The sequence below is a fragment of the Falco punctatus genome (genome assembly GCF_963210335.1).
Source record: "Falco punctatus genome assembly, chromosome: 4".
Lineage (NCBI taxonomy): Eukaryota > Metazoa > Chordata > Aves > Falconiformes > Falconidae > Falco > Falco punctatus.
This window is the reverse complement of record NC_137583.1, coordinates 115,766,766-115,794,073: the sequence shown is the minus strand read 5'-3', so window position 1 is coordinate 115,794,073 and position 27,308 is coordinate 115,766,766. Positions and strand designations below refer to the sequence as shown.

Here is a 27,308-nt window from a genome sequence, read left to right as displayed (position 1 = left end):
TGTAAACACGTACAGGCTGAAGTGAGCTTTTATCGATGTCTGCCTTAGGAATGCACTTACGGTGTGGGTGCGCGCTATAGCAATGAAGTGCTTAGTATTTGTTAATTAACACCAGCTGTCACGGCGCTTGCTGGCAAGTTGTAAAGGAAGTTACCTTGTTTGCGTTACGTGTGCCCTTTGGATGTGTTTGTATCTCTTTGGGTTCGGGTTCTTGTGGCATAGTGCTGAAAGTGTATGTGGTTTAGGGCTGACCTGTCTGAACACCTGGACATTCTTGGATGATAACGTAGCAGAAGAAAGCTATGATCTGGCCAAGCACTTTTCCCCCCGTCTTAATTTTTGATACCTTACTGTTACGCTTTGCCTAGGAGCTAAAACGTGACTGAAAGTTCAGGGTTTGTTGTGAAGGGCTTCTGCCTGTAGTTTGCGACGCTGTCTCTTGAGCATCTGGAGTGTAGAATGGCAGGGAAGTTTTGCTGTTGGCGTAGAACTCTCATCTGAAGGATTTCTCCTTTACTAAACGGTCAGTCCTGCTTGTAGTGTAAGTACAATAGAATAGCTGAAGAAGCGAATCCAGTTTTAGTTTAGTAAGCTGGAAGCAAAACTTTAAAAGCTCCTGGGAGCTTGTAAATCCCCTTGCTGAGTAGTTGTCGTGCTTTGTATGATTCTACTGAGAGAAGTTTAAAATCGGTGTAAAAAGGAGGTAAAAGGTGATTACGCTAATCTTTCTAAGGTTTTTCTATACTGCTAGACCACCAAGTTTACTGAAATCAAATGCTGTTTGCTTTTTAACCGTTTTTGTAAACATGAAAATAATGCTGTGGAGCCATTCTTAGTAACATTTCATGCACTTCTTTCATGAGAGGACTCAAACTGTAAGATGACTAAAGCAGAGGACTTGAGAAATATAGGTGGGCCAGTAGATTGTGTGGGTTTGTAAATGATTTCCATGTTGGACAAAAATTTTTTAAAAATTACATATTTGGAACTGTGCTATAAATGCAGATTACAACCAATTGTAATGGGTTGGTTTTTTTCCTTTCCACACAAGCTGGACCCGAACAACCTGATAAGAACTAGTTTGCTTCTACCTCATTGAATGATGTGTATGAGGTGTCTGTGTCTGCACCCACGTTTCCTCTGTCCCATCGATGGAAAGGAAAACACTCCTCAACATTAAACACTTGTAGGATAATCGCAGTCGTAGTGCTGCTGGACTGTTTTACGGTAGTTCGTTACAGCAGACCAGCTTTGGCTTTTGAAATGATCTTTGTAGAAGGCAGGGTTCAGCTCCTCAAAAGAAGTATTTTGATCTTGTTGTGCTAACAAGCATGTCCTTACTGCTTCCTATGGCTTGTCCTGGTTCTGTGAGTATTGTTTCTTAAATCCAAGGCGCACGATGGGAAGCGTGCATTGTCCATTTCTTGTATACTGATACAAATGCTGGATGTTGAAGTAGATTGAATGTTAAGTATCGCAGTCTCGATGGAATAAAGCTTGCGAGTAATACTTAGTTGTAGAAACTGCTGATGTTGAATGGAGTGAAAGGTGCCTTCAATTAAATGAAATAACACTTTCCAAAACATTTTTTACCTCCAGGCATTTTGGAGAACCCCGACAATTCCCAGGTAAGTATTTGTTCGTGTCAGACTGACTACTTGTCCTGCTCGTTAAATATTATGTAGTTACTTCAAGTCTGAATTTTTTTTTTTTTTTTTTTTTTTTTTTTTTTTGTCATTGGATTGTCTTTCATAGCTGAAGACCCCTGAATCTGTTTTGGAAATGAATGAAACCTCTCCTAAAAAAATGCAGCAGAAATCAGGTAATGTTCACGGCATGTAGTTCTGGGTTTAGCTTTGTAATCTTTCTAGATGGGAGTATTTAATAAAGCATCTGATTGATTTGTTTTGCGGATCTGTTGGAGGAATTTGGTTTAGGACACGCAGAAGATATTGAAGGTGTTCATAACAATCTCTTTGTAGTGTTCTTTTATGAACAGACCCATTGTACTTGCAATTTTCTTTCTAATACGAAATGAATGGCTCTAGCAAGGCATCCCGGGAGCAGAAGGTGTACTGAAATAATCCTCGGTGTATGTGTTTGCTCCCTCCTCTAGTCTGCTGTTCAGCACTGTCCATACCCTTCCGTGATGTACGCTTCCTACACCGTACTTGCTGTCATCTCCCCTTTTCAGGCAGTCCTGAAGTCTGCTTTTCTTTCCGTGGCTCACACCCCCCCCCCCCCCTCCTGATTGTCTTGGTCCTTTGAGCATGTGCTGTGGCTGATTCCAGGCTAGGGATCTGTAGGCTAGGCTGTCCAGGAGCTGCCCGTGAGCCACAAAGGGTAATTCTTGGGCTCGTGCCGTAGCTGTAGTTTTCAGGAAATATTACTTGCCTGGCTTTATCTCTACCTGCCTGGCAGTTGTTTTGAAACATGTACAAACACGTTCCTCTGAGGCTTCCCTCTCTTGTTTCATGGAAAATGACCAGCAGGCTCAGAGGCAGGGGAGGGAGGTGAGGAAGAGAGACAAGATGGGAGGAAATTAGTGTCAGCGTGTTGTCAGGAATTCTTTTTTCTTTGGAAACAAGGCTAAAGTTGAGGCGGCTAGCTGGTCGGCTATGTATTGGAGAGAGGATATGTAACCTTAATGGGGTTTTTTTGTTTCTTTGTTCTGAGGTTTATTGATTTGTATAGTTGATAATTTGTGTTGTATTTTGTATTAATCACACTTGTTAATCGGATGAGAAACAATTTGCCATTCAGGTTTTAGAGTTTCTACAACTGTCTATTGACAATATAAACCAGAGAGAGGTGAACAGATATGCAGAAAAGTAAGCGGACTTGGAACTATTTGTGTTCTATACTTAGAAGTTACAAGTTCTTTGGCATCTTTGCTTTAGGCGAAGAAAAAAACCAGTATTGTTGTTCTTTTGACAATAATAGAGATGAAACTTCTCTCTAGGAGATGTATCTTCCTCCTTCTCCTCTCGCTCTTCTCCCTCTCCTGTATTTGCAATGGGTAAGCAACAGGTCCTCTCTTGCCCTTTATTTTGCAGTGACAGTGTTCTGGTAAGACACACAAATACTTGTTAGAGGTTGTTCGGTTAAAACTTGAGTTTTGGTTATGTCTGTATTCCACGGTAACGTGAAGTGTAGCCCCACAACGGACCAGTATGTTACGATATTACAAACACAGAAAGGTTGCCTTTTCGTGGCTCATTTCATGTCGGCTGTTTTTCCTGTGTGGCTTTATTCACCTGCGTCATGCTGGTTTTTAGCCATATGTTACCTTGAAGGTCGGGTGCTAAGAAGTAGGTGTAGATGTAAAAATTTCTTTCTTTCAAACAGTTTATGTTTGGATTTGGGTTTAAGGAATTTAGGTTGCTTCAGCAAAGCATCATGATTCCTGCAGCGCAAATATTTCTGACTCTAAAAGGGTTGAAATGCCATCCTTGACAACTTGATTTCATAAATCTGGAGAACAGGTACAGTATCTTTCACAATTAAATGTTCAGTGAGAGCTGGAATTTCCCATCCTATTTACTTTGTTACTGTTGCATAGTAATACATCCTTAAAATCTATTTTTGAGGCAAAGTAGTGGTGTTCTCGTGTTTTCTGCATAGAAGAGTAGCTGCTGTCCACTGCAATCTGCCAAAAGTCATTATGTAAGACAATTTATGAGGAGGGAAGTCTCAGAATAGAGTGGAGAGGTGAGGACTAATTGGAAAGAACTAAGATGACCAGAAGTCATTTTTCAATGCTAGCTAGAGAGCAGACCAGAGTAAAAGGTGGGGGATTTGCATCTTTTTGTATGCGCTGCACTGCAGGCATCCGTTAATAAAAATGCATGGTAGCAATAAATGACAGGCAAAAATACTGGAATCTGGTTTACCCTGTGAATTTTTTATATACGTTTTTTTGAATGGTGGGCTCTTCAGAAGCCTTGGAGTAGGGTTCTGCCAGTGTTTTAACTAAGACTTTCTCCCTGTGCTAAAAGTGAAGAACTCTTGACAGTGAGGAGTCCTCCTCTTTCACAGTGTTGACAGAAGCCAATAGAAGCCAGTGTTGGCAGAAAATAGACTCGTGAATTACTGCTCCAAGGAAAGAAGAAATTTTACTTGCAACAGCTAATGGGAGAAGTCCTTATCTTTTTAGTTTATGTTTTTGAGTTATTTTTCCAGTGGTTGGAAAAATAATTAACTGACTAGAGTTACCGACACGATGAGAACTGGAATTTTGCAGATAGAAGAACACTGTAGCCTTTCATCTTTCCTGCTTCTTCCTTGTTCTGTACCCATCATACAGAAATGTCAAGATTGATTAAACCCTGTGGAAAAGGATTCTTAGGGGCTCCAATGTTGTTAAAATCTTACCTAAAAAGGGAGACTTCAGGCTCAAATAGCTGCTGCTGAACACCTTCCTGTTGACCGTGACGGGCAAGGCTGAAGAGGAGTTAAGGGTTGCTTTTCATTCTAGCAGCATGGCGCCTAATTTTGAAGTGACTGCACTCTGAAACAGAATCCAGAAGACGAAGACACCTACGTACTCTGAACAGAGAATGTGACTTGCATCCTTAGAAGGCCCGTACAAAACAAAACCCTGGGTGCTCGCAGGTCTGCTTTTATCCAGCTTTCAGGCAGATACAGTTGACCAGAAAAGCTGGTCATTCAGCCTGTGCTGTGCACAGGGGAGGTGTCACAGCTCTCCTGCATCCACATCTAAGTCTTATCTTCTAAGCAAAATTGTGGTGTCCATGTTACATGATGGGAGTGATGGCGCGTATCAAATTGCATGGTAGGAAGCTGCCTGCATTTTTCTGTTTGTGACCTGAGTGAACATTGGTGAAGTGACAGAAGAAGTCTGGTAAGCGTACCTTCATGGAAGGAGAGTAGGAGCAGCCCCGTCTGTCTGACCGACTGACCACCCGCTGCTGTACGTGGGTGGAGAGGCTTCTAGGAGTAGCACGTAGACAATGAAAGTTTGTAAAAGGAGTCGCCTACAGGAGAAAATGCCAAAAGCGAGGCTGGCCCTGTGATTCATCAATAGTAGACCCTTTTGTATTTTTATGATGTTCCGGATTTTCTTCCTGTCTTGCTCGCTTTTCTTGTGCGAAGAATGTTGCGTCCCTCTCTAGCAGCAAAGCTTTGTGCATAGCCATCTCCTGCTGGAGAGGAGGCAAGAGAGGTGGCGATCCAAAGGAAGTACCGTGGTCTGTTGTGTGCTGGGTGTGAAGAAACCCTTGAATTCAACACTCACTGCTTAGTTTGTCCTCAGCAACAGAACCGCTGTGCATCTTTTGGGCGCAGGGGTGATGGGGAAAAGCAGAGTGAAATAGAAGGGCTCAGTGTCTCACCTCTTACTGCCTTTGTAGGTGCCCTGACTGCGGTGGGAGCAGAGGAAGAGGAAGGTGCTGAATCTCCCTGGGATTCTGAGGTATTTCCCGTGAAGGACACCGGGGTTCCCAGTGGGGCGGGGGTGGGGAGCGAGATCCAGAAGCACTCGGAGCTTGGGCCCTGCCGCGGCTGAGGCTTATTTCCCCTTCTCCTGGTTCTGCTGTATGTTTGTAACTGGGGGCCCTTGAAATACTTGTGCTGTGTGCTAGCTGTTCAGCGAGGCTTGGGGTGAAGGTAGGTCGAGCTAATGATTTGGGTCTCATGGCAGCTGGCCCTTGGAGTTGGGTTTCTGGTACAGTATTGCGGCAGTGAAGTTTCTTGCTGCTTAAAATAGTCTGAGCTTCTCAGCGGGGCTGGCGGGATTGTTGCTTTTTCACCACACAACTCTATTCCGCTGACGTGTTCAGTGGTTGCCCTTAGGGTCTGCAGCCTAGATGATGAGCTGCTTTGGGAAAGAGCCTTTCTACCGTTTTGGCCCTTTTTGAGAGTAGCGTTCAACAGAAATACCACACGTGCTGGCTGTGTTTGCCCTTTTAGTTCTTCCTGTCTGTGGGAATGGGTTAGAAGAAAGCGGGCAGAGTCTGTAGCTTACGCCCTCTGACTTCTCTTGTGAGGAAGAAGGAACTCTTCCCCACCCGCTTCTTAAAAATACAAGGCTAAAACGCTGCTGGGTTGTTTTGGGTTTTTTTTTTTTTGTAGCCTTGGTTTCTGTAAGCTTTGTCTTGCTCGTCTTTGTTCAACCCTTGCAACTGGGAGTAGCAATGTGTTCGCTCCCCACTGCAGGACGTGTGCCTGGGGAACGTCAGCACAAATTTGAGTATCGGGTACCAGTTCAGTCCGAAAGTTGGGTCCCCCCCAGACCTGCAGTTACGGGTTGGCAACCCACAGCTCGAGTTACCGTGTTAATTCTCCCTTGCGGCTGTGCAGTTTGCCAGCGTGACAGACTAGTTTAGATGAGTTGTGAGGTTTTTGCCTAAGATCTGAAAACACACAAGTCTGCTGTGATTTTCCAATATACTGTGTCTTGACGTGCCCTTTCCAAGGGGCTGATCAAAGGCTTTTGTGATTCCATGCTGTGCAAGTTGGCTTAGCAGGAACATTTTGCGTAGAAATGAGTTGAGAATTTGTACCGATGCTCACGCCCGTGTTTTATGCTCTACAGACGGATTCTGAAAGTCCGGAAGAAGGATCACCTGGTGTGTTGCTTCCAGCTGCAGACAGACACGGAGCGCGCTCACGGATTGTTTCAGGGGAGCGCCACACCGGTAACTTCCTGGTGGACTAAATGTTTGTCTGTAAACACGTACAGGCTGAAGTGAGCTTTTATCGATGTCTGCCTTAGGAATGCACTTACGGTGTGGGTGCGCGCTATAGCAATGAAGTGCTTAGTATTTGTTAATTAACACCAGCTGTCACGGCGCTTGCCGGCAAGTTGTAAAGGAAGTTACCTTGTTTGCGTTACGTGTGCCCTTTGGATGTGTTTGTATCTCTTTGGGTTCGGGTTCTTGTGGCATAGTGCTGAAAGTGTATGTGGTTTAGGGCTGACCTGTCTGAACACCTGGACATTCTTGGATGATAACGTAGCAGAAGAAAGCTATGATCTGGCCAAGCACTTTTCCCCCCGTCTTAATTTTTGATACCTTACTGTTACGCTTTGCCTAGGAGCTAAAACGTGACTGAAAGTTCAGGGTTTGTTGTGAAGGGCTTCTGCCTGTAGTTTGCGACGCTGTCTCTTGAGCATCTGGAGTGTAGAATGGCAGGGAAGTTTTGCTGTTGGCGTAGAACTCTCATCTGAAGGATTTCTCCTTTACTAAATGGTCAGTCCTGCACGTAGTATTTTTTTTTATTTTGTGTTAAGTTTTTTGTCACAAGTAGGATGATTCAGGATGCACTCTAGGTGTAAATAAGTAATATGAAGTCTTGATGGTTATAAAAATGTGTGGTTTTTCACTGCAGGTGAGAACTCGGGATCTACCTTTCATATGTCATCATCAGCTGAAAAAGAAGACATGAAAGATGGCATTGAATATTATGGTGTGCGGGTATGTAAACCCAAATATTTTGGATTGCAGTCTGATTCAGTAGGCTGTATTATACACTAAGGTAAAGAAAACTTACCAGTCAATGAATAATGCAGAAGGGACGTCCTGTAGGTGAAGGCTGTGTTTACCGTCCGAAATAAAGTTGGATACAGTCTTCTTATGGTGGGGTTAAATCCTTGTCACTATGTCGGATGCTTGTTGTTTTCAGTTGGTTTGCTTAAATTTTGAGCGGTGTTTCTCCTCTTGTGCACTGCTGAGAAACAGTGCCACCAAATGTGGGTTTTATTGCCTGTGCAAAATGCACGTTCAAGTGAAGAGGGAGATTTGTCTATAATATGCTGATCTGTTTGATGAAACACGCCGGTCTTCCTCTTTGTAAGACAAAGATCAAAGAGAACACCTTGAAATATCGCGACCTTTCTGATGCTTCCCCAGCCTCTGCAAAATACGCTCTTGTTTGGCCACGTGAAGTGTTTGAAAAGGGTTTTCTCAGAGGGTATCCTAGAGGGGAATAAGGCAGGCGTCCTGCTTGTGGCGGGTGTGCGGGGCAGGGCTGCACAGCGGGGTCTGGCGTCCTCTGGAACGAACACCCGAAGGGACAGCGTAGCAAATGATTTCCACCCCACAGCCGGGCGTCACGAGAGAGGGACGTGCCTAATTCCAACAGGCAAAGCGCAGGACTTAAGCCTGTTGCAAGGTGGTAGTAGTTGGCCAGTGAGCTTGGGAAGGGGGAGGGTGAGACAGGTGGTGTCTGGCTGAGGTGCTCCTTCCCTCTTGTGAGCGGAGGGGTCTTTGCCGCGGGAGAACAGGGCCTGGCTGACGAGAGGAGCGCGAGGAGCATGACGGTCTCAGCCCGCTGGGACACCAAGGCTGCAGGCCCTCTTCAGGAGGCACCACGAGGGGAAGGGGCGTGTGGGCAGGACTGTGACACGGGGCAGAAGCCGTCGGTGCTGTTGAGAAACAGAGCGTGGGGACAGGGACTTGAGGGGGCTGGGTAGGGTTAAGGCGTGGTGCGGTTTTCCTGCGAGCTTGGGTTCCTGATTCCTGGGATGAGGGCAGGAGCAGGCAGGTTCCCCTAATAAATCCTTTCCTTTGCACCTTGGAGTGGAATTCATTATTTCTGAAGCTTGGGTGAAGAAATAATCCTCCCTTAGCCAGTTCTCCGTGTGGTGAACAGTAAGAAGCTTGTCATGTTCATTCCCGTTGGGTTAGCTTAGGTGGCCGGGGACTGTACAATGCCAGACGGTAGAGCGCGATGGAGGGAGGAGGGTAGGTGAGGAAAATGTTGGCAGTTTTAATGAAAAATGGTATTAAAGCAATAAACCGTGAAAAATAAACATGCTCTGTGACAAATGCCGGCAGTTACAGCAAGCAAGCAGGCTAAAAGGTAAAAGCAACCCTAATGCCTAGGCAAACCTAACCCAAGAAACTGCTGTCTCTGAGTCCTTCTCTTGTTAAGAAGATGGTGTGCAGTGAACCTTTCATTTAGTGTCCCTTGATTTTTTTTAATGAAAATGGCTTTCAAAATGCCTTATTTCTATTATAGGATGAGTTTGCAACAGAAATTGCATAGATTAACTGTAGTAATTTTTCTTGATAATCTTTCTGTCTGTACCTGTTTACTTAAGGATAAATATATTTTAGAAACTACCAACTTGATAGAAAAAAACAGCACATGAAAACCACACTGGTAAGGCAGAAGTTTTACATCAGAAATTTCACAGCAGAAAATGAGGAATTGCACAGTGCTGACAAGCAGTTAAGTCCAAGACCTTGGAAAGAAAGAGATGCAAGAATGTGGGTTGAAAATGAGAAAAGGGAATTGAAAACAAATTGTAAAAATGTTACAGCAGAGCTAAAGCAGCTGCTTGGTGAAATTAATGAAACTGGGAGAACTACTTCCCTTGTGGAAGAAATGTCAGAAGATGGCTTCAGTGCTGAATTGAAGAGTTCTCATGTTGTTTCATCTCATGCAACGGAATCAAGTAACAGCTTAGAAAGTAAAGTGAATTTGGAGATATTAAACTTATGCTAGGTGGAAAAGTACCCAAAATGGAAACTGTATTCCGAGTCTTGGTGTCCTTTCTGATCAAGATAACTGAAATGCAAACATGGAAGATACCTGGAGTACAGATGAAGAAGATTGCACAAACAATATCGATGATACAAAGATGCCTCTAGCAGAAGGAGGGAGAGAGAAAGAGAGAGAAAAAAATGCCTTCTATGGAAATGGAAGAGAATGAAACTGAAAGTAGTTGAAATGCAGTGGGAAGTCCTGAATACTCCCTGAGATACAGCTTTAAAACAAGTCTTTTGGATGACATTTCTAATATTATTCCTAAAATAAGACCAGTTTCTACATGTGATGAAAATGCACTTTCTGTAACAGAGGAAACTTGGAAAAGACTCTGGATTTAGTGATGATTTTCCCAGGGACTGCTTTATTAACAACAAAATAGGAGAAACAGAAATGGAAAGACTTTTTGCAAATGCTCAGCAATCATACGTCATGCTGAAAAGGAATCTTGATGAAGAACTAAAACAAGATACGGGAAGATTTAAGGGTAGGGTAGGAATGCTGCAAATAGTATTCCTGGCTTTGGAGAAAGAGAAGGTACAGCTGCTAAAAGAGGTGGTTCACCTGCTACTCTTTATTCTTTAATCTCGCTCTGGATCAACGGTCCTGTTCACTTTAGCTATTCATCATTAAAGGAGGATGCTTCCTACAAATTGGGGTTTGTTCTAATTAAATTGGTGACTGGTGAATAAAGAGAGCAGTAGAGAGTTGTCTTTTTTCCCCATTTTTGGAAAACGGAATGCATTATTGTTCCAGTTTAACAATAGGTGGCACTTGGTTCCAGTGCAAGTAGTTATCTCTTCATTGCCATAAAAAGAAATCCAGGTTCTGATTCTGAATCAAAGAATGAAAATAGCTTCTGAACAGGGTCCTGACTAATAATTCATGTGCTGTGATATCTGCGTGGTGTGTCTTCATTGCCTTTCACTAAAATTCCTCTTTCCTGTGAAACCAGTTGTGTTTGTGGGTTTGGGATCTTTTTTTCTTTCCTCCCCTTGTTCGCAGTTCCACTTGATTTTTTTCTGGTGGTGTTACAACGAACATTGTGCAGTCCTCCTAACGCTTTGTCCATCAGTACTGTTTTCACTTTTTTCTTGTTCATGTTTTAAGAGACACTATTGTTTTCTTTCTAAGGGCTGTATTTTTGTTATGTCTTGCATCATGAGTGAATTCAAAGTACTTTCAATGGCATAATACACTTTGTAGTGTAGTTTTGTGAAAATGCTTCTCTATGAATTAAAAAAAAGATCATTTTATATTATTTCAGGGGTAAACTCTGAATTAATCAATCTTGGATGTGGTGTTTCTGTCTTCTAGAAATACGTGAAGCTTAACTTTGTTTTTATAGGTTAAGAAGGAAAAAAGCAAACAAAGATGTTCAAAAGTGCAGGCCGTGGCAAAACAGGAATGTGTGGATAAATTAAATAACATCACTAATCGGCAAATGAAACAAAAGATTACTGTAAGGAAGAATGACTGTTTGAAAATGGAGAATGAAAACACGATAGAAGAAAAAGACAAAAAGAGTTTTTCATCTGGGGAGAGCTCAAAATTGATTAAAATGCCAATGAAAGGGTAAGCTAAGGAAATAATCTCTAGCTCTTATTTGTAGTACTATGTAAGTGTCTTAGGTTTTCTGATACTGTGGTAGTTGAAGTAGTTTCCTCAGTGGTGAAAGCCATAGTGAGTAGTCCACTGCTTCTCAAAAAATGAAGAAAAATTCTTTTTAGACAAAATGAAGCGCACGATGGAGGTTCAAATTTATTGCCTGCTCTAAAAAAAGAAAAGGGGAAAACAAAAGAAAACGCCCACCTAAATTCCTGTGATTTCCATGTCAACACTGAGGTAAAATGCATCTTCAAAACCAGAACTGAAGACTGGAAAAAGCAGTTATTTTTGTAGGAAATGGCCACCTAGAAAAGAAAAGTAGGAACTTGGGGTTTGCTACTACTCCCTTTTCTAGGTGATTTTAGTGATCTCCGTGCAGTTGGTGTTTTCCTTTTCATTAAGTTAATATGCCCTTTGTCGGGAGAGGGGAAAAGATGATATTACCAAACCAATCTCAAAAGTCTAAAGAAGGCACACGTATTTTTATGCAGACCTAAGCAGGAGCTTTTTCTGTCTGTCCTTCAAAGGAATCTCTGCTCTAGATGCTTTCTGTAACGTGGCTGTTGGATATAGTCCAGCTTAACCTGGATCCAGCTCAGATTCCACGTGTCCCCCTCACTCTAGGGGAAGGGTTTTAAATACTTGGGCATATTCCACGATCTTTACAGTCAAGTCTGTGATTTTATCATAGCTATTTTTTGTCTCGGTTGTTTCTGGACATCATCTTAAGTATGTCTGTTTCACAGAAATATTTTTTTATAAACCTACTCACTTGGTGTTTTGTTTTTTTTCTTTCTTTCTGTGTAATGCAGTAAAATTGCCCTGAATGCCAAAGGTGCAAAGGAAAGTAAAAGACAGCCTTCAAAGCAGAAGGCTCATCAGCAGATGAGCTCTTCCAGTGGCAATCATGGTCAAGTACCGGATGATAGCACTTCCAGTGAAACATCTGAGGATGAAGGAAGGTATGCATATAAGGAATGTTGAAAATAAAACTCACTTAATGATAAAAATTGGCCTGAGAGCTAGAGGCAAGTTTGGGGTTTTGTTGTGTGTTTAAGGTTTTTTGTAAACCTGATGCATATGAAGATTCTTGTTCTTTCGTGTGACCACCTGATGTTCTTTCTTGTTCTTTCTTGTTCTTTCCTGTGACTACCTGATGCGCTTTGTGTTGACAAACACTTCACTTCTGTTTAGAGTGCTTTTGAACATGCTGGCCAAGTCAACAATAAGGTCACGTGCACGAATTCTGATTAATTACATGAGTGTGTGTGCACAGGCATAGAAGTATTTCATGTGTTTAAAAAGGGTGAGGTATCTCAGTTTTTTCACTGCAGGTATCTCAGGATTTTTTGCCCTGCTCCCCGCTCCACCTTTTCTCTTGCAGCTGTGTACCCTCCTGACTTCTTGCCCACCCTGAACTTACTTGTGTGGGTTGTGGCAAAGTGAGAAAGAGAAGTTGTTGACACTGTTCAGCCCTAGCTAAAAATCTGGTGTGTTATCAACACTGTTTTGGTCAGAAATCTAACACACAGCCCTGTGTGGGCTGCTGTGAAGAAAATAAACTGCGTCCCAGCCAGACCCAGGACACCAGAGAATCCAAAATTACAGTTCATTGACCTGTAGGAGAAGGATTCTCGGTACTGAAGAGAGCTAAACCCCTGGTATTAAACAGGGAATGCACGTAAGCGTATAGCTACATGTCTGTAGCTGTAAGATTTCTGTCACTTTGCGTGAAGTTTAGGGAACAGTTATTTCAACTATTTGCTTAATATCTTGCGGAAAAATTAGCCTTCCAGTAGACATTAATAGCACACAATAATTGTTTCAGTCTTGAACTATATCTAGCAAAGTTACTATACCAGATTTTAGTTTAATTCAGTTCTGCAATTAAGTTTTCAAAGCAACTGTAGGTATTATTCATAATGCAAAGTAAGCATTTCAGTACTGAAATATATTTCTTGTTTTCTAGACCTGCAGCAACAACCAGGAGTGAAAGGAACGAGGTACTGTAAAACTAGTTTCTTGATAAACAGTCTCTATCAGCTTTTAATCACTTAGGTGGGAGCAGTGTTTATGTAGTGATCAACCAGATGTACAAATTGCTGCTGGTATGCAGCTTTATTGTATTTGAGACAAATCTGTGGGCTGTGAAGGAGAGAATGAATCATTCCTGCATTTGTAATGGTCTGTAATACTAGACAGTGGAATTACAGAAAGTACTGTATTTTTTGTAGGTCAGCATACCAGTGGAAGTAACTGATGACCCTGGTTTAACTCACTCATCTGACCCACCTTCAGAGGATGTCCGGTTACAAGCTTCAACCTACAAGGAGACTATGCTGCTGTTGGAAGAGCTTAGTGTGGTTCATATGGGTATGTTTTCAAGTCTCTGTCTTCAGCTGTTACAAGTTCCCCTTAAAACATGATTTCTTTGTATGCACTCCAAAGTATGTTAATTTCATATTTTGATATAGTATCTCTTTGTGACTAGAGATCCCCCTCAAAAGCTGTGAAACTGTCACTTAACCTGAGATGTTGCCTGCATTGCCAGCCGACGTGCCTTACGTTATCATTGGTTCTCTGTCTAGTCAGAGCTGGAGAAGCAGTTTCTTGCAAAGTACAGTTCAGCTCCTTCTAATGCGGTCATCAAAAGTCAGCAAGAGCTTTTTCTTCTTTATATCCCCTTGATGTGGTTTAAGCCCAGCCACACCTAAACACCTAAGCACCGCACAGCCACTCACTTGTTCCACCCCAGTGGGGTGGGGGAGAGCATCGGAAAGGGAAAAGTGAGAAAACTCATGGGTCGGCATGAAAACAGTTTAATAGCAAAAGCCACGCACGCAAGCAAAGCAAAGCAAGGAATTCATCCAGCACGTCCCATGGGCAGGCGGGTGTTCAGCCATCTCCAGGACAGCAGGGCTCCGTCACGCATAACAAATACTTGGGAAGACAAAGTGCCATCACTCTGGATGTCCCTCCCTTCCTTCGTCCTCCCCCAGCTTTATATGCTGAGCATGATGCCGTGTGGCATGGCACGTCCCTTGGGTCAGCTGGGGTCAGCTGTCCCAGCTGTGTCCCGGCCCGGCTCCTTGCGTACCCCCAGCCTGCTGGCTGGTGGGGTGGGGTGAGGAGCAGAAAAGGCCTTGGCTCTGTGTGAGCGCTGCTGGGCCATAAGGAACACATCCCCGTGCTACCAACCCTGTTTGCGGCACAGCTGTAAAACATGGCCCTGTACCAGCGACTGTGAAGAAAATTAACACTATCCCAGCCACAACCAGCACACCCCTCAACAGCTAATGAGAAAGAGTACAGCAAAATAATGGCTTTGCTTAAAAATAATAAGTACATATATATAACAAATTTCAACTGTCATAAGATGCTTGCATATATGCACAAGGCATTATATAAACATAAGCATCACTTACTAGGGCTCTTAAACTATGCTAAAATTTCATTAGGCAAGTGTTAACCTTGGCTGAAGGCCAAACTCCCCGCCCAGTGCTGCCACTGCCCCTCATTGACGAAACGGGGTGAAAAAGCCTGTGGGTCAGTGTGAAGGCAGGGCTGTCACTTCCCAGTGACTGTCACTGGCAAAACAGACTCCACCGATTAAAATACATTTGGATAGTGAGAAACAAAGACCCCAAACCTGAGAAGGACACGTCGGCACCCCCCCTGCTCAAGCTCTGCTGCGCTCCTTCCCTGCCACCTCCCCAGGCAGCACGGGGAGGCTGCGGTCTGCAATCAGGACGTAGCAGTTTCTCTCTGCTGCTCCTTCCTCGTCCCTTTTCCCTGCTCCAGTGTGAGTCCTCCCCCAGGCTGCAGTCCTTTGGGGAAAATCTCCTCCAGCCTGGGCCCTCCATGGGTCGCAGGTCCTTCGGGAAGGATCCGCCTGCTCTGGCACGGGGTCCTGCGCAGCACTGCGCTGTGGGTATCTGCTCCAGCATGGTTCTCTCAGGGGCTGCAGGGGAATCTCTGCTCTGGCACCTGGAGCAGCACCTCTCCCTCCTCCTTCGCTGACCTGGGTGTTCGTTTGCGGGGCTGGTTTTCACATGCTTTTCCCCTTCTCTGCCCGTGTGGTGGTTTCGCCCTTTCCTACGTTTGTTTTTCCTGAGGAGCTGCCAGCACGGCTGAGAGGCTCAGCTGTGCCCTGCGGTGGGTCCATCGAAACCGTCCATGTCCAGCACGGGACGACCCCTGGCTCCTTCTCACAGGGACCTTCCCGCTACCGAGACCTGCCACCTGCACCTAATGCAGCAAAGCATTGAACAGCTTGTACATTGGGCAGTATTTGTGCAGCTTTGTGTCTTTTCTGTCTCAAACCAGGTTCTGCTACTTTGCTGAAAATGCAAAACATACTTCTTGAATATGAACAGAGAATAGAACGTCAGAAAAATCAGTATAAAGCGCTCTCAAGAGAAGTAAGGAAATTGGAAGATGAAAGGGAGGAGTCACAGTTCAGAGCGGAGAAGACTCAAGATTTGAAATCCGTATTGGCTCACCAAGCAGCAGAATGGAAAAGTGATACCCAAAGCCTTAAGTATGTAAATTGTGGTCTGATAATGTATTATCTTGTCAGTGGTTTTGTTCCGAAAGACACTGATGGTGCAGGCAACAGGATGAGAAGTTTCCAGTCTTTTGGGTTTGGGTTTTTTGAATCCCGTGGGCCAGTTATGCTATGAAGTAGATAATGGGAGAGGGGAAAAACGTCCGGATACCAGCTCCATGTACAGTCTTCTGGATGTTGTTCTAACTTTGTTTTCTAGCAAGAAAAGAGCAAGAGAGTGTGTATGGGGAAATCAGATTTATAAGAGAGATTTGAGAGATGGTTGGGTGGTGTTTTTTTTTTTTTCATTTTGTCCTTGCGGCTTCAGTTGGCCTATAATACTAGGGTTTCTGGTAACTCCACCCAGTGCAAGTCAAACCAGAGCTTAGAGCATTTGTTTGCTTACCTGTTTGTTTGTTGGAAAGGTCAAGTTTGGGATTGCCCCTTTCCCCACACTCCTGAGCTAGACCCGGAGGCGTGAGGTTTCTCATCGCTGTTGACATCACGTCAGACAGGCGTGGCCAGCAGGCACCGTAGGCAGTTCAGCAAGGACAACTGCAGAGCCCTGGCCTGGGAGGGGAGATCTCCTTGTGGTGATCCCCGGTGGGACGGCGTGGCTGGGGAGCGGCCCAGGCAGAGAGCGAGCTCAGCAGGAGCCACCGTGAGCTGGCAGCTGGGGCGGCCCGCAGCGGCCTGGGCTGTATGGAGGGCAGCAGTGCCAGGGCCCTGGGGGCAGTGAGTGCCCACCCCTCCGCAGGGCTTGCTGAGCTGTGTCTCGAGCCCGGGGCCCGGTGTTTGGCCGCCCAGCCCAGGAGATCTTGCCCAGTCCGTGTGAGGTCGGCAGGGAGATGCCGGGCTGGCCCGGGGGCAGGAGCACCAGCCCTGTGAGGGGAGGCTGCGGGAGCTGGGCCTGGGGGAGTTGGGCCTCCCAGCGCGGGGGAGGGGGGTACGAGGAAGAGAGGCCGGTCCCAGCTTGGCCTGGGTTTGACTTCAGCAGGTGTTCAAAATCCTCAAACATCTGTCAAGTATAAAGAAGTAGTATTTTCATTCTAAGTGAATTCTCCAAGCAGCGTTAAATTTATACTTTCAAAAGTTACACTTTTTGCGAAATTACACTAGAAATTACATGTAAAGCTTTCTCCTTGCAATATACGCCATTCAAATACAAATGTTTCTGTCAGTCTTTCAAGTAATTTTAGTGGTGGTTGATTCTTGTTTTGCGGAATTTCTAAAGCAGGCTTTCAATTGGCAGTTCTTCCCTTAGGTTGACACTTGATTTTTTTTAATTTTTTTTTTTTGTCCACTATTGTGAGTATATGGGAAAAAATAGTCAAAATAATGATCAAACGCAAAGCTGCTTTCTTGTTTGGGTACCGTGGGCACACCATGGACCGTTTTTTACCATGTCAGTGCTCATTGCTGATTGTTTCAGTTGGTAAAGAAGCTGACCTTCCATAAGGCTTTCCTTGTAAGTCAGCTTCAAAATGAAATTGCTGTAGTTTCTCCCAGAGGTAGATCCAACTGAGGTTTAAAACTGTTTTTAATCGTATTCAGCTTAAACCCCATGCATTTCTGAATCTGGTTTTGAACACTGACATCCTTCTTGAGTAAACAGAAGCTGCTTGTTCTGCCTGTGGGCAGCAGTTGTTTTAGACTTACAGAAGGCTGCTGAAAAATTGTCGGGTCTGCCATAGGTAAGTGGCGTGCTGATTCACCAGTATTACTTCTGGTCACTGAATCCGTAATATGTAGGCAATGCTAAGTATACTAAGAAAATGTATACTAACCATAGTAAGTTTACGATGCTTTGATCTGATGAGACAACAAACTCCTTTTTCAACAAAATGGCTGTAATATGAAGATGGGTTTTTTTAATTTTATTTTTCTAGTGTGCACACTGGTGTGTGTTTCCCTATACAAACTTACAAATAACGGATAAATCACCCAAAGTTTTTTTTCTCTATCTTGTACAACTGATACCATGCACAACGGAATGAAGTTAGAATTCTTTAAAAAGTTGAAAAGTACAGTAAAAATATGAACTCTGAAAACATTTAACATTTTTTATGGTTTGAGTTGTCTCTGCAAGTTCATCATGTTGGAATATCTACTTTTATATCAGTGCTTTTGTTTCTCAAATCCTCCGTTAAATCCCAGATGTTCTTTGAAACAACAAGAAGAAAAGAGGCTCAGAGTAGAAGTGCTGTGTGAGAAAATGAGAGAAGACCTCCGAAGGAAAGAAGATCAATATTGTAAAGAGATGGAGGAGAAACAGAAACTTGAGTTACACTCTAGGAATTTAGAAATGGAGTTAAGAACACTGAGAAAGCTCTTGAAACAGGTATATTAAATAATGAATTAAAGTCTTTGTCTTATTTTCTGCTTCTTTTCAATTGTATTCCAGTATGCCTAGAGAAGGAGGCGCTTTGTTCACGGAAGAGGCGTTGGATAACAATTGTCAGGTTTTGAGAACAGTAGGGTACAGTTGGTTCACAATTGGGCTGGTTTTTTTTTTTTTTTTGCTTTGCAGTTTATTATTCCTTTTTTCCTTTTTCAAAATTGAGGTTTCATTTGTATTTCAGGCAAAGCCTTACGTTTTTTTGAATTACTACAAAACATCCTGTATTTCGCCTTCTTAAATTTTCATAAGAAAATTTAAATTTATTTATTTATAGGTGGATTATCATAACGGTGGGGAATCAAAAATGTTTTCAAGTATGCAAGGGAGAATGGGAAGATGTATTGCTAGCTCTGTTTTTTCTTCAGATGCAAGCAGTTTTATTGTATTACTGTAGGTTGAAGAGGAACGTGATGAAACACAGAGACAGCTCTCTCAGGAAAAGAGGGCCAGAGCCCTTCAAGAAGGAATTTTGAACAACCACCTTGGGAGACAAATGGAACTAGAAGAAGGGACAAGAAGATCTATAGGAAAAAAATCAGAGGTAAGCAGATTTTTTTTTCTAATAATAAATTAAATTTCACCATGTTTGTTTTAAAGTCATAATAAATCTTACATAACTTTTTCTGTTTCTTGATGGTTTATTTACTGTTTACCAGTGTAACTTATCTGGGTAAATACCTTTCTTGTTTTCTCTTATGTCTAAAAGTTCTGGAAAGCAGCATCACTCCTGTATGTACCTGAATTACTTGTGCAAGTAGGAAACTAATAGAAGACACTGTTTACACCGTTTCTTAACCTATCTGTTATTTGTCATTTCACAGACATTTCGTCATCACTTTTTAGGCTTTCTAGCAGTGAAACACCTAGCTACCTATGGCAAGGTTGACCAGGAAGAAAGTTGTTTGACAGTGTTTGTGTTTCCATTGCTTTTTTTTTTTTTTTTTAAATTAGTTATTCCCTTATTGAACTTACTTCAAGTATGCCTTTCTTTTCCACCTCCACATAACTAAAATTTTATGATCGAATATCAGCAATGAATTCAACTCTCTGTAAGAGTTAGAGTAACTGGAGGAGAAAAAGCAATCATAAACACTGTATTAAAAAAGATCTTGAAAAGAGTTTACTGAATTTCCTAAAGAATGTGCAGTGCCTGGAAGATCTTGAAAAGAGTTTACTGAATTTCCTAAAGAATGTGCAGTGCCTGGAAGCCTTTTTTTTCTTGGCTGTGCTGCCCAATAAATGTAGAGTGAATGTGTTTAAGTGGAAAAAAGTTATACATAAAATAAAGAGGAAATATACAGGACTATTGCATTCCGGGGGTGATTGAGTTTTATAGCTAACTTCCAGTAACACAAAAGGATAAGTGTTCAGAAGACATTTGAGAAGGAAAATACCCTTTCTGGCCTTGTGTTTACCAGATCTGTAGCACACCTAATTCAACCTTAAAGGCAGTATTATAAAGGCATGCACATACAAGAAAGCGCTGTCATTTTAAAAGCTTTGGTTGCTGGTTTAAGGGGGGAAAAAAACGTAACTGTATATTTGGGATGTTCATTTAGGTTTTAAGGATATGTTGCACTTCCGTTGTGTACGTACGTTGTACATGTGCATGGGTTCACAGAGTAGCTTATTGCCTGAAACTTCATCTTTGAAGTCATGCTTTAGTACTAGAAATGTTAAAATGCAGTTTATTGCTGCAGGTTTTTTGTAGATTCATTTCCCAATTGGCTCTTTATTCATGTTCCCTGTCCTTCAGGAATCCAGCACTGACAGAGAACAGGATCTGTTGTACAAGAATCAGTTACTACAAGATGAGATTGCTATGCTAAGGCTAGAACTCACTCAAGTAAGACTTAGGCACCAGGAGGAAGAAGGAAAATATTTAAAGGAAAATGAGACCTTGAAAGAAAAAAATGAAGCTCTCAAAAAGGAACTTAAACTGAACAAGGAAGCGTTAAGACAAATGTTTTTTCAGTTCAACACGGAGCTGGACTTACTAAAGACAGAATCTGCAGTGCTGACTTCCAAACTTGAGCAGACAAACAAAAGCAAAGACAGACTAGAGACAGAAATTGAATCATTTCGTTCCTCCCTGAACGCTGCAGTTCAAGAACTTGAACTTCATTTGTCATCAAAAAGCAATGCTGAACGAAGATTTCACAGAGAACGTGATGAATGCCTTTGCTTGCAAGTCGAGCTCCATCGTGACCTCTCTGGCGTGCAAGAAACCAACAAGAGCTTGTCTCTGCAGCTGTGTAAAGCTAAAAGCAAAGCTAATAGGCTAGAAAATGAGCTTCACCAGTTGAAGCAAATGCTCAGAGAAAAAGCTTTGCTTTTAGAAATGGCAAAAAAGAATTAAGTCAAGGCCAGTGTCGGGCAAAGGAATGTGATCATGCTTGACAACTTGAGAAAGATCCAGTAAGCAAACCTGTAATAAAACAGGAGTCCTTGCAGGAGCGATTGGCCCAGCTCCAGAGTGAAAACCTTTTTACTCCATCAGCAATGGGAAGAGATGCAGAACAAGAGGATCATGAAAGAAAAAATAGTGGATTATGTGCAGCACTGTTTTAATGACATTTTCAGCAAACTTAGAGCTGATACAGAAAAGCAAGTTTATCTAATAGAAGAGCGAAACAAGGATTTAAATGCCAAGTGCACTGATTTAAGGGAACAAGTCTTTAAATATGAGACTGACGTAGTAGAAAGACAGGTAAAGTATATGCGTAGAAAGAACAATTTAAAGTTTGTCCATTCTTGAAATTAGTTTGTTCCTACAATGTATCCGGTGTAAGTTATATGCATGGGACCAAAGAATACTGATTTGTTCTGGTTTGTTATGTTTCTCTCGGAATTGCGGAAAGTTTTGGCAACGGGGATATTAGTCCTCAGATCTAAGCAGAGAACAGAAAAAAGGTATCCAAGTCTAAGCTTTGATCAAGAAAGGTGATTCTTCTCTAGAACTTTTTTTCATCTATTTTCCTTAGTCCATGTTATGCCCTATAGAATAGTCTTAAGTATTTGATGGTGTTGATGTAAGTATTGCACTGATGACATGAATGAGAGTGGTATAAAAGGAGGAACCATCCAATACACGAGGGCTGAGAAATGAAGGTACAGAGAAGTGAAGTGGTTGGGGATAGATTTATATGAAGCTTCTATAGAGGGGAAAAAATAGGTTCTCTGTAAGCTGCTATCAAGATTGAAGAGTATTAGTAATGTCCAGCTGTTGATTTCTGTATGTGTTTTGAGGGTTCTGAGGGGCCTACCTGTTCCTCAAAGTTCATGTCAGACGGTGACCTTAAGCTTTCCCTTTTATGACGTGTAGCCACACTCCAGCAGTACTGTCAATCATTGTAAACTGTGACTTGCTTTGTATTCTTACTACCAAAATAATGGGTTCCTTTTGAAGATCATGTGAGAGAGTGTGTGTATATGTATATAGCTATATATATATATGAGCTATGCAGATTTTTGTAAACCTAATCTATCAGTACTTCTAAAACGAGCTGAGTAAGAAGACTACAAGAGGATGTGATTCAACATACCCTTAAAGTGTATCTCAAAGGAGCTTTCAGATATTTGTATTCATTTAATTGTATTTGTATAGTGAAGAAACAGAAGAAAGAACAATCTAACACAAAGTCCTGCCTTCAGTCACCAGAGTAATATTTGCAGTCAAACTGTGGCTCTTAGATCACAACAGATTTCTTTGGGTTTTGTCAGGAAAAAAATACCTGATTGCAGTGTGTTCCTGTGTATTGTTCAAGGAAGAACGATACCTGAGCCTTTTTTATGTGTTAGGAAACAGAAATCCTCGTGAACAGCTGCTGATAGTCAAAGGTTCTCAGCTGAGAAAGATGACGAGAGGTCATCATCCATGCAGATGCCTGCTGCTGGCAGGCAAAATTTCATACTTTTGGGTTCAATCTAGACAGGTCTAATTGTATAATAAAATAAGTTAAAGGCGTATTTCATGTTCTTAGAACTTTCTTCATGCTAATTTAACTGTTTTGTTAGGGCATGTTTGGACAACTGCAGCAGGAGCTTGCTGATGCACCTAAAAAGCAATCTATGCCAGAAGCTTCACTTGAAGTTACTACACGCTACCACAGTGACCTGGAGAGAGACAAGCTGCGCTTGCAAAAGGAGTTGGAAAGAAAGTTGAAAACTAAGGTACTTAATGTCTGTAACTATATGAATAAATCTGAGTGTAGCTGTTGAAAGTAGGAGCGAATGTTGTCCTTTTGCACCACCTTTTGCAGTGTTCTTACGAAAACTGAAGTATAGAGGGAACCAGAGGAGCTTTGCAGGAAAGCTGTAGGGTGATTTTGTGTGTGTGTGTGCATGTCATCTTATCCCCCAAAGTTGTAACCTCATCCTGTCGCTTCTAGAGTATTCCTTCTTCCCACCAGCTCCAGCTGCTGTTCTTGGTTATGGTTCCTAAGGTGTGTTTTACACTCCACATCAACCTTGGCCATAGGTCTTGGATGGGTGGAGGAGAGCTTAGGCCTGTTTCTGTGTAAGTTACTGCATTCTCCTGCGCTCTTGTCTTTTCCGGCCACCTTACTTTTTCTTCTGCCACTGTTGCCTTCACAGACGCAGAAGCAGAACATGCTGGCTCTGACATCCAAGGACTTGCACAGCACGTGGGAGGAGCACTTGAAGTCAAGATCCCACCTTGAAGAGCGCGTTGCTCAGCTGGACGAGGAGAAGGCTGAACTGTTGCAACAGGTGAGCCCAGAAAATTCTCCGGGCACCGAGGCAATACCCAGGAGAACCACATGCACCTTCTGGTCAGGTTCTTACATATCATTGCTTTCTGTTATCCCTGCCATTCAGGCTGCGAGTACCTTATCGTTTGGGGGTCACGGAGGAAGCAAATAAAAGCTAGATGGGTATCTTTGTGTAAGTTCTGGAGTGGCTCTGTTGGGAAGAGTTCCCAGTGTGGTTTGCTATCAGTTGAGCACATCGAGCAAGGCCACAGTTCCCAGTTCTTCCTTGGATTTTGTGTGGTCATCTTCTGACCCCTTGGTTTCTAGGCAGGTTTATGTTTCCAGTGCGTGTATGGAGGAGCTGCTGTATGTTTTCAGCGTAGCGGGAGCTTAAAAGCCTTGCAGAAAAACATACTGAAGGAATGCTGGGTAAATGAACGAGTGCTTGGGAAACAAGCAGCGCCTGCCAGTTGCCAAGGGGCAGCCTTCCCCTTTTCTCCTTTTCTGTAGAGGGAAAATGGAAGAACAAAGTCAAAACAGCTGCCAGCTCTCCTCTGGTGTGGCTGAGAAAACACCAAGAGGAGGAAAACCATCATGTGGCTAAGTAAATGCCCACACAGAAGAGGTGGAGGTAATGGCCGAGGGGAATAAAATGTTGAAGAACTCCAAAAGATCAGATTCCTCCACAAGCCCCTGCCTGCTGGTTGGTGGAAGATCCCATGAAAGCTTTGGATGGATTGATGTTCTCCCATGAAGTGCATACCTACATAATCCCTACTATGAGCAGAGGCACTGCCAAAAGTGTTCTCCAGCATCTTTTCCACCTGTTATGTCTAGAAGAGGATGGCCTTTGCTTCAGGCGAGGGCATCTGTTTCTGTAGTTACATATTGGTCTGTTTGATGTGAAACCTGAAGTGATGGATGGAATAGCCTCGGGAATTCCGTCCCATGGCATTCTGTGGAACGTGGCTAACGGATAGAGATGTCCAGCAGCTTCTCTGTGGAGAGCGCTAGATGCACAGACTGTACGTAGGTATTTTTCCTGTGCTCTGTGTGCGTGATACATCTTTCTTTTCTCTTTTGAAAGTGCGAGAGTGAAAGAAAGGAAGTGAAGAAGCTGGTAGAGTTGAAACGCCCAGTTGAACTACGTCTGGCCCAAGTAATGAAAAGAAACCTCGATCTGCAGAAAGACTGTAAGAGGTACGGCTTTTTAGCGTGGTGAAGAGGTATCCCTGCGTAGGAGTCATGTTTTATTAAACTTTAGTGTAAAAATAGGTGTACCTAACTGTGAGCAGATGCCAGCCTCGTGTTAGTTCTTGCAAGGTACTTCTGTACACCAGCCCCTGGTTTTCAATAGCTGCCAAAACAACTGCAGATGCAGGTTGCCCTGCAGTTCTCCTGGGAAAAAGGGAGTCTTTCATTCCTCTTTTCAGGTGAAATCTGGACTCTCCAAGTGTATGTGGCACAGGAATACTGTTTTTTCCTGGTAATTCCTGGTGCGTCAAGTACATTAAAGATAAAGCAAGCTGTGTCTGTGCTGTTTACATGAGAGTATGTGAAAAAGTCCAGTTTTGTTTCTTTTTGCTTCATTGTTTTCATGACTAGTTTGCTGTGCAGGTTGAAGAGGCTGCTGAGCAGAGCTACGAAGGAACTAAGGGTGTATGAGGCGAGAGGGGGACTGTCCCAGCTTAATTTGCAGGGAGAAGTGAAGAAAATGGTCAATGAAATTGGCAGATTAAGAACAAAGGTGAGCTTTATTTTGTTTGGGTTATTGTGGTGGTTTTTCTTTTGTAACCTTTGTTCTTTCTTTATACTTCTTTTCATGTTGTTGATTTTGACTACTTTTTTCTTGGCTGTATTTCTGAAATTATTTGGCTGGTTTTTGATGTTCCTTCTATGGTCACAGTAGTAGGCGACTGTAATACTGATGTAGCTCTTAGGGGTAAAGATGGAAGTGTTACGTACACAGCAGTATCTGCGAGGGCGCATCAGGGGTAGGCTGTCCTGCAGAGGAAGGGCAAAGCAAGAGCCACAGCAAGGCTGGCAGGGTCTGTGACCACACAGGCCAGGGATCAGCCCCACAGGCCCTCACCAAGAAGAGCAGAAGAGTTCTGGGGACAGTTCTGGGGACAGTAAGCAGAGTCCTCCAAGAGTGCAGATCACCAGGCCGGTCCATAGGGATGGGCAGGTCTGCAGTCCTACTGGGACGTCACGTCCATGGGTGAGGGCCAGGGCTGAGAGCAGTGAAGGCCCAGCACAGGCCTGGCTGCAGCTTGAGGCCGTGGCAGCATCGTCGGGCTCCGACGGATGCATTCCCTCTCGGAAGAGAGGGGAGTAACGCCACCATCACTCGGAACAACTCTGTGCAGTTGGCCTTGCCCAAGGTCACCCCCTGAAGCCTGTCTCGGGCACGAGTTGAGCAGGAGGCAGGTGGGGGTTTGCTTTTCGGAATGGTGTCTTTGCTTCCCAGGGCACGATGCAGTGTGAGGTGATGCGGAAAAAACCCTGTAACTTGTTGCTTACTAGTAGCTGACTCAGTCCGTCTTTCCCTTGTCATGGAGACCCACAAATGCTTTTGAGGTTGCTCTGGCTGTTCGGTAGCATGGAACCTTTTAGCTGCTTCTCCGCTCATTACTGAGATAGCTGTGTTTCAAAGTTATGCTCCTTTTTAGAAGATATTATTGTAGAACGAGTCAACTGCCTTGACAGTGGCTCACTTGTAGTTCACAGGTTAGCAGCATATTTGTGTTCCTGTTGGAAGAGCTATTTTGAATGACAGGGAATGGAATTACGTTTGGGCAATTTTAAATAAGTGTAAAGTTTCTACGTATTTTAGAGACTTTCAAGTGTTGACTCTGGTGGTTTCCCCCTCTTTTTTAAAAATAAAAGATGATGGGATATCATGTTTTATGGTTAATAGGTATAGACGATGGATGTTTCTGGAGGGGGAAAGAAGGGGATAGAAGCTGTAGTTGACCATTGGGACCTATGGGAACTCTGATATTTCCTGGAAATCTTTTGAAAACAAACTGTAGCTTTGACCTAAAGAGACTGTCTTCTGCCACCAGTGCTGTAAAAGCGGTGTTCTGAACCACTATTTCCAGATCTGTTAGCGTAATGGAAGGAAAGGGTATCCGTTTCTTGCCTTGTCAGTTCTGTGACGAAGCTTTGACCGTGTGACAGCATGTGAGAGTTCCTCTGAAGCATGATACATGGGTTTTTTTCTGATGAAACCAGAATGTGGCTGTGATGTAACTGGGTATGGGTGTGTTTGATTTCCTATGATCGTATGAACATCTCGCAGAAGAATAGCCCTAGTGCTTTTCAGCCTAGCCCTGCGGGTGTAATGCCGCTGGTTTGGTACCTCTTGGTCTGTGACCCACTGCAGAACTGAGGAAGGATGGGAACCTGAGGAATGCTGTCAGAAATGATGTGAAAGCTGTTCTTGTTTTAAAAGAAGAGCCTGGTTTCACTTTTGTTTTAACACTGAATCAGCAGATGATAAATAGTCTTGATGGCCAACTCCTTTACCAATTTTCACAGATTTGACTAATTTTAGATCCCTCTGAGTTCCCTGTTTTTTTCCCCTTTCCTGTCTACAGGTTGATGAACTTTCCCAGCAGCTGGAGATAGAGTCTAAAAAAGGCATGCAGCTAGAAGCACAAAATCATGATTTGCGAGAGGAGTTGTCCACCATGCGTGGGAGCCATGAAAAACTGGAAAAGAGCAAAAGCCAGCTGAAAGAAGAGGTGGCTAATCTCAAACACCATATGGAGACTAACATGGTGGATCGCAGCCAAATAGAACAATACAAAAGAGAGGTGGAAGAGTGAGCTGAACAAGAAATAAGACAAAAACTGCAAGAAGTCAATCTGATTTTGCAGGTAAGTTAATTTCTTATGTGTGTCTGTTATAGACTTCTGTTTTGGTTGTCATTTTATAGGGGCGGGGGGTGGTGCCTGATTCCATGTGTTACGCTGTACTTCTGTTTTTCCTGAAGGGCAGTGGGAGAAGGGAATATGGTTGGGCAAGATGCTTTCATGTGCGTGCAGTGTGCCTGCAGGCCCTGAATCAAAAACTTGCCAAGGTAGGTTTTCATTTTGCAGTTCTTGGAGGGGTATCACTGTCCACTGGTCTGTTCTCATTGTTTATCCTTGAATGGGTATTGCAACTTAGAGTTGTCACAGCCAGGCATACACATCTTCCTTAGTCATTGCACAAGGGGCAACGCTCAGAAAAGAAGTCACCAAAGCTGCAGGGTGGGGGCTGGGGGTGCGGCATCTCCATGATTTCTTTGAGGAATGCTATGCCCTGTCCTACAGAGATAGTGTTCCTTCATCAGTAGCTTTGATGAGTAATAGTGCTAAGATGGGGGTTCTTTCTGAATGAAAAGAATCATTTAGTGTGGTAGTTCCAGGGTTCTGCCCTGGTCGCTGATGGCAGTGAGGAGGCACAGTTGCCTCGCTGAATAGAGCTGGGCCCTTGAAATTGGGTGCACGCAATTGACTGGCGAGGAGAGTTCTCTTTT

The 27,308-nt window shown here is 43.3% G+C and overlaps 2 protein-coding genes, 2 long non-coding RNA genes and 1 pseudogene across 9 annotated transcripts in view; 4 read left to right on the top strand and 1 right to left on the bottom strand.

The window, feature by feature from the left end:
- LOC308062018 overlaps positions 1–27,308 on the bottom strand; it is a 459,477-nt gene that overhangs the window by 336,191 nt on the left and 95,978 nt on the right. The window lies entirely within an intron of this gene.
- LOC308063680 (ankyrin repeat domain-containing protein 26-like) overlaps positions 1–27,308 on the top strand; it is a 39,493-nt pseudogene that overhangs the window by 10,953 nt on the left and 1,232 nt on the right. Inside the window, exons 2-6 of the transcript in view lie at positions 19,807–20,778; positions 22,665–22,799; positions 23,868–23,980; positions 24,398–24,527; positions 26,383–26,664. The product of the transcript in view is annotated as an ankyrin repeat domain-containing protein 26-like (transcript). The remainder of the gene's footprint in view (positions 1–19,806; positions 20,779–22,664; positions 22,800–23,867; positions 23,981–24,397; positions 24,528–26,382; positions 26,665–27,308) is intronic.
- On the top strand, positions 1,322–14,148 carry LOC308062013 (uncharacterized protein). 5 transcript variants are annotated; one of them, XM_080382839.1, is made up of 4 exons: positions 1,322–6,659; positions 7,351–7,475; positions 10,862–11,088; positions 11,934–14,148. In XM_080382839.1, exons 1-4 carry the CDS (start codon positions 6,527–6,529, stop codon positions 12,103–12,105), a joined length of 657 nt encoding a protein of 218 aa, XP_080238965.1. In that variant the 5' UTR covers positions 1,322–6,526; the 3' UTR covers positions 12,106–14,148. The 5 variants fall into 5 exon arrangements, 4 of the variants coding, with proteins under 4 accessions (XP_080238965.1, XP_080238967.1, XP_080238966.1 ...); XM_080382841.1 differs by having other exon boundaries at positions 1,326–1,822; XM_080382840.1 differs by having other exon boundaries at positions 1,326–6,659; positions 7,351–7,436.
- On the top strand, positions 7,488–10,124 carry LOC308062008 (uncharacterized protein). The gene is given in 9 exon segments (XM_080382825.1): positions 7,488–9,100; positions 9,102–9,152; positions 9,154–9,439; positions 9,442–9,492; positions 9,495–9,535; positions 9,539–9,624; positions 9,626–9,692; positions 9,696–9,820; positions 9,822–10,124. Coding segments are annotated over 9 exon segments (1,140 nt in total). The 5' UTR covers positions 7,488–8,944; the 3' UTR covers positions 10,099–10,124.
- LOC308062019 lies at positions 17,467–19,003 on the top strand. Its single transcript, XR_013927441.1, has 2 exons — positions 17,467–18,008; positions 18,463–19,003. It is a non-coding gene; the product is annotated as an uncharacterized lncRNA (long non-coding RNA).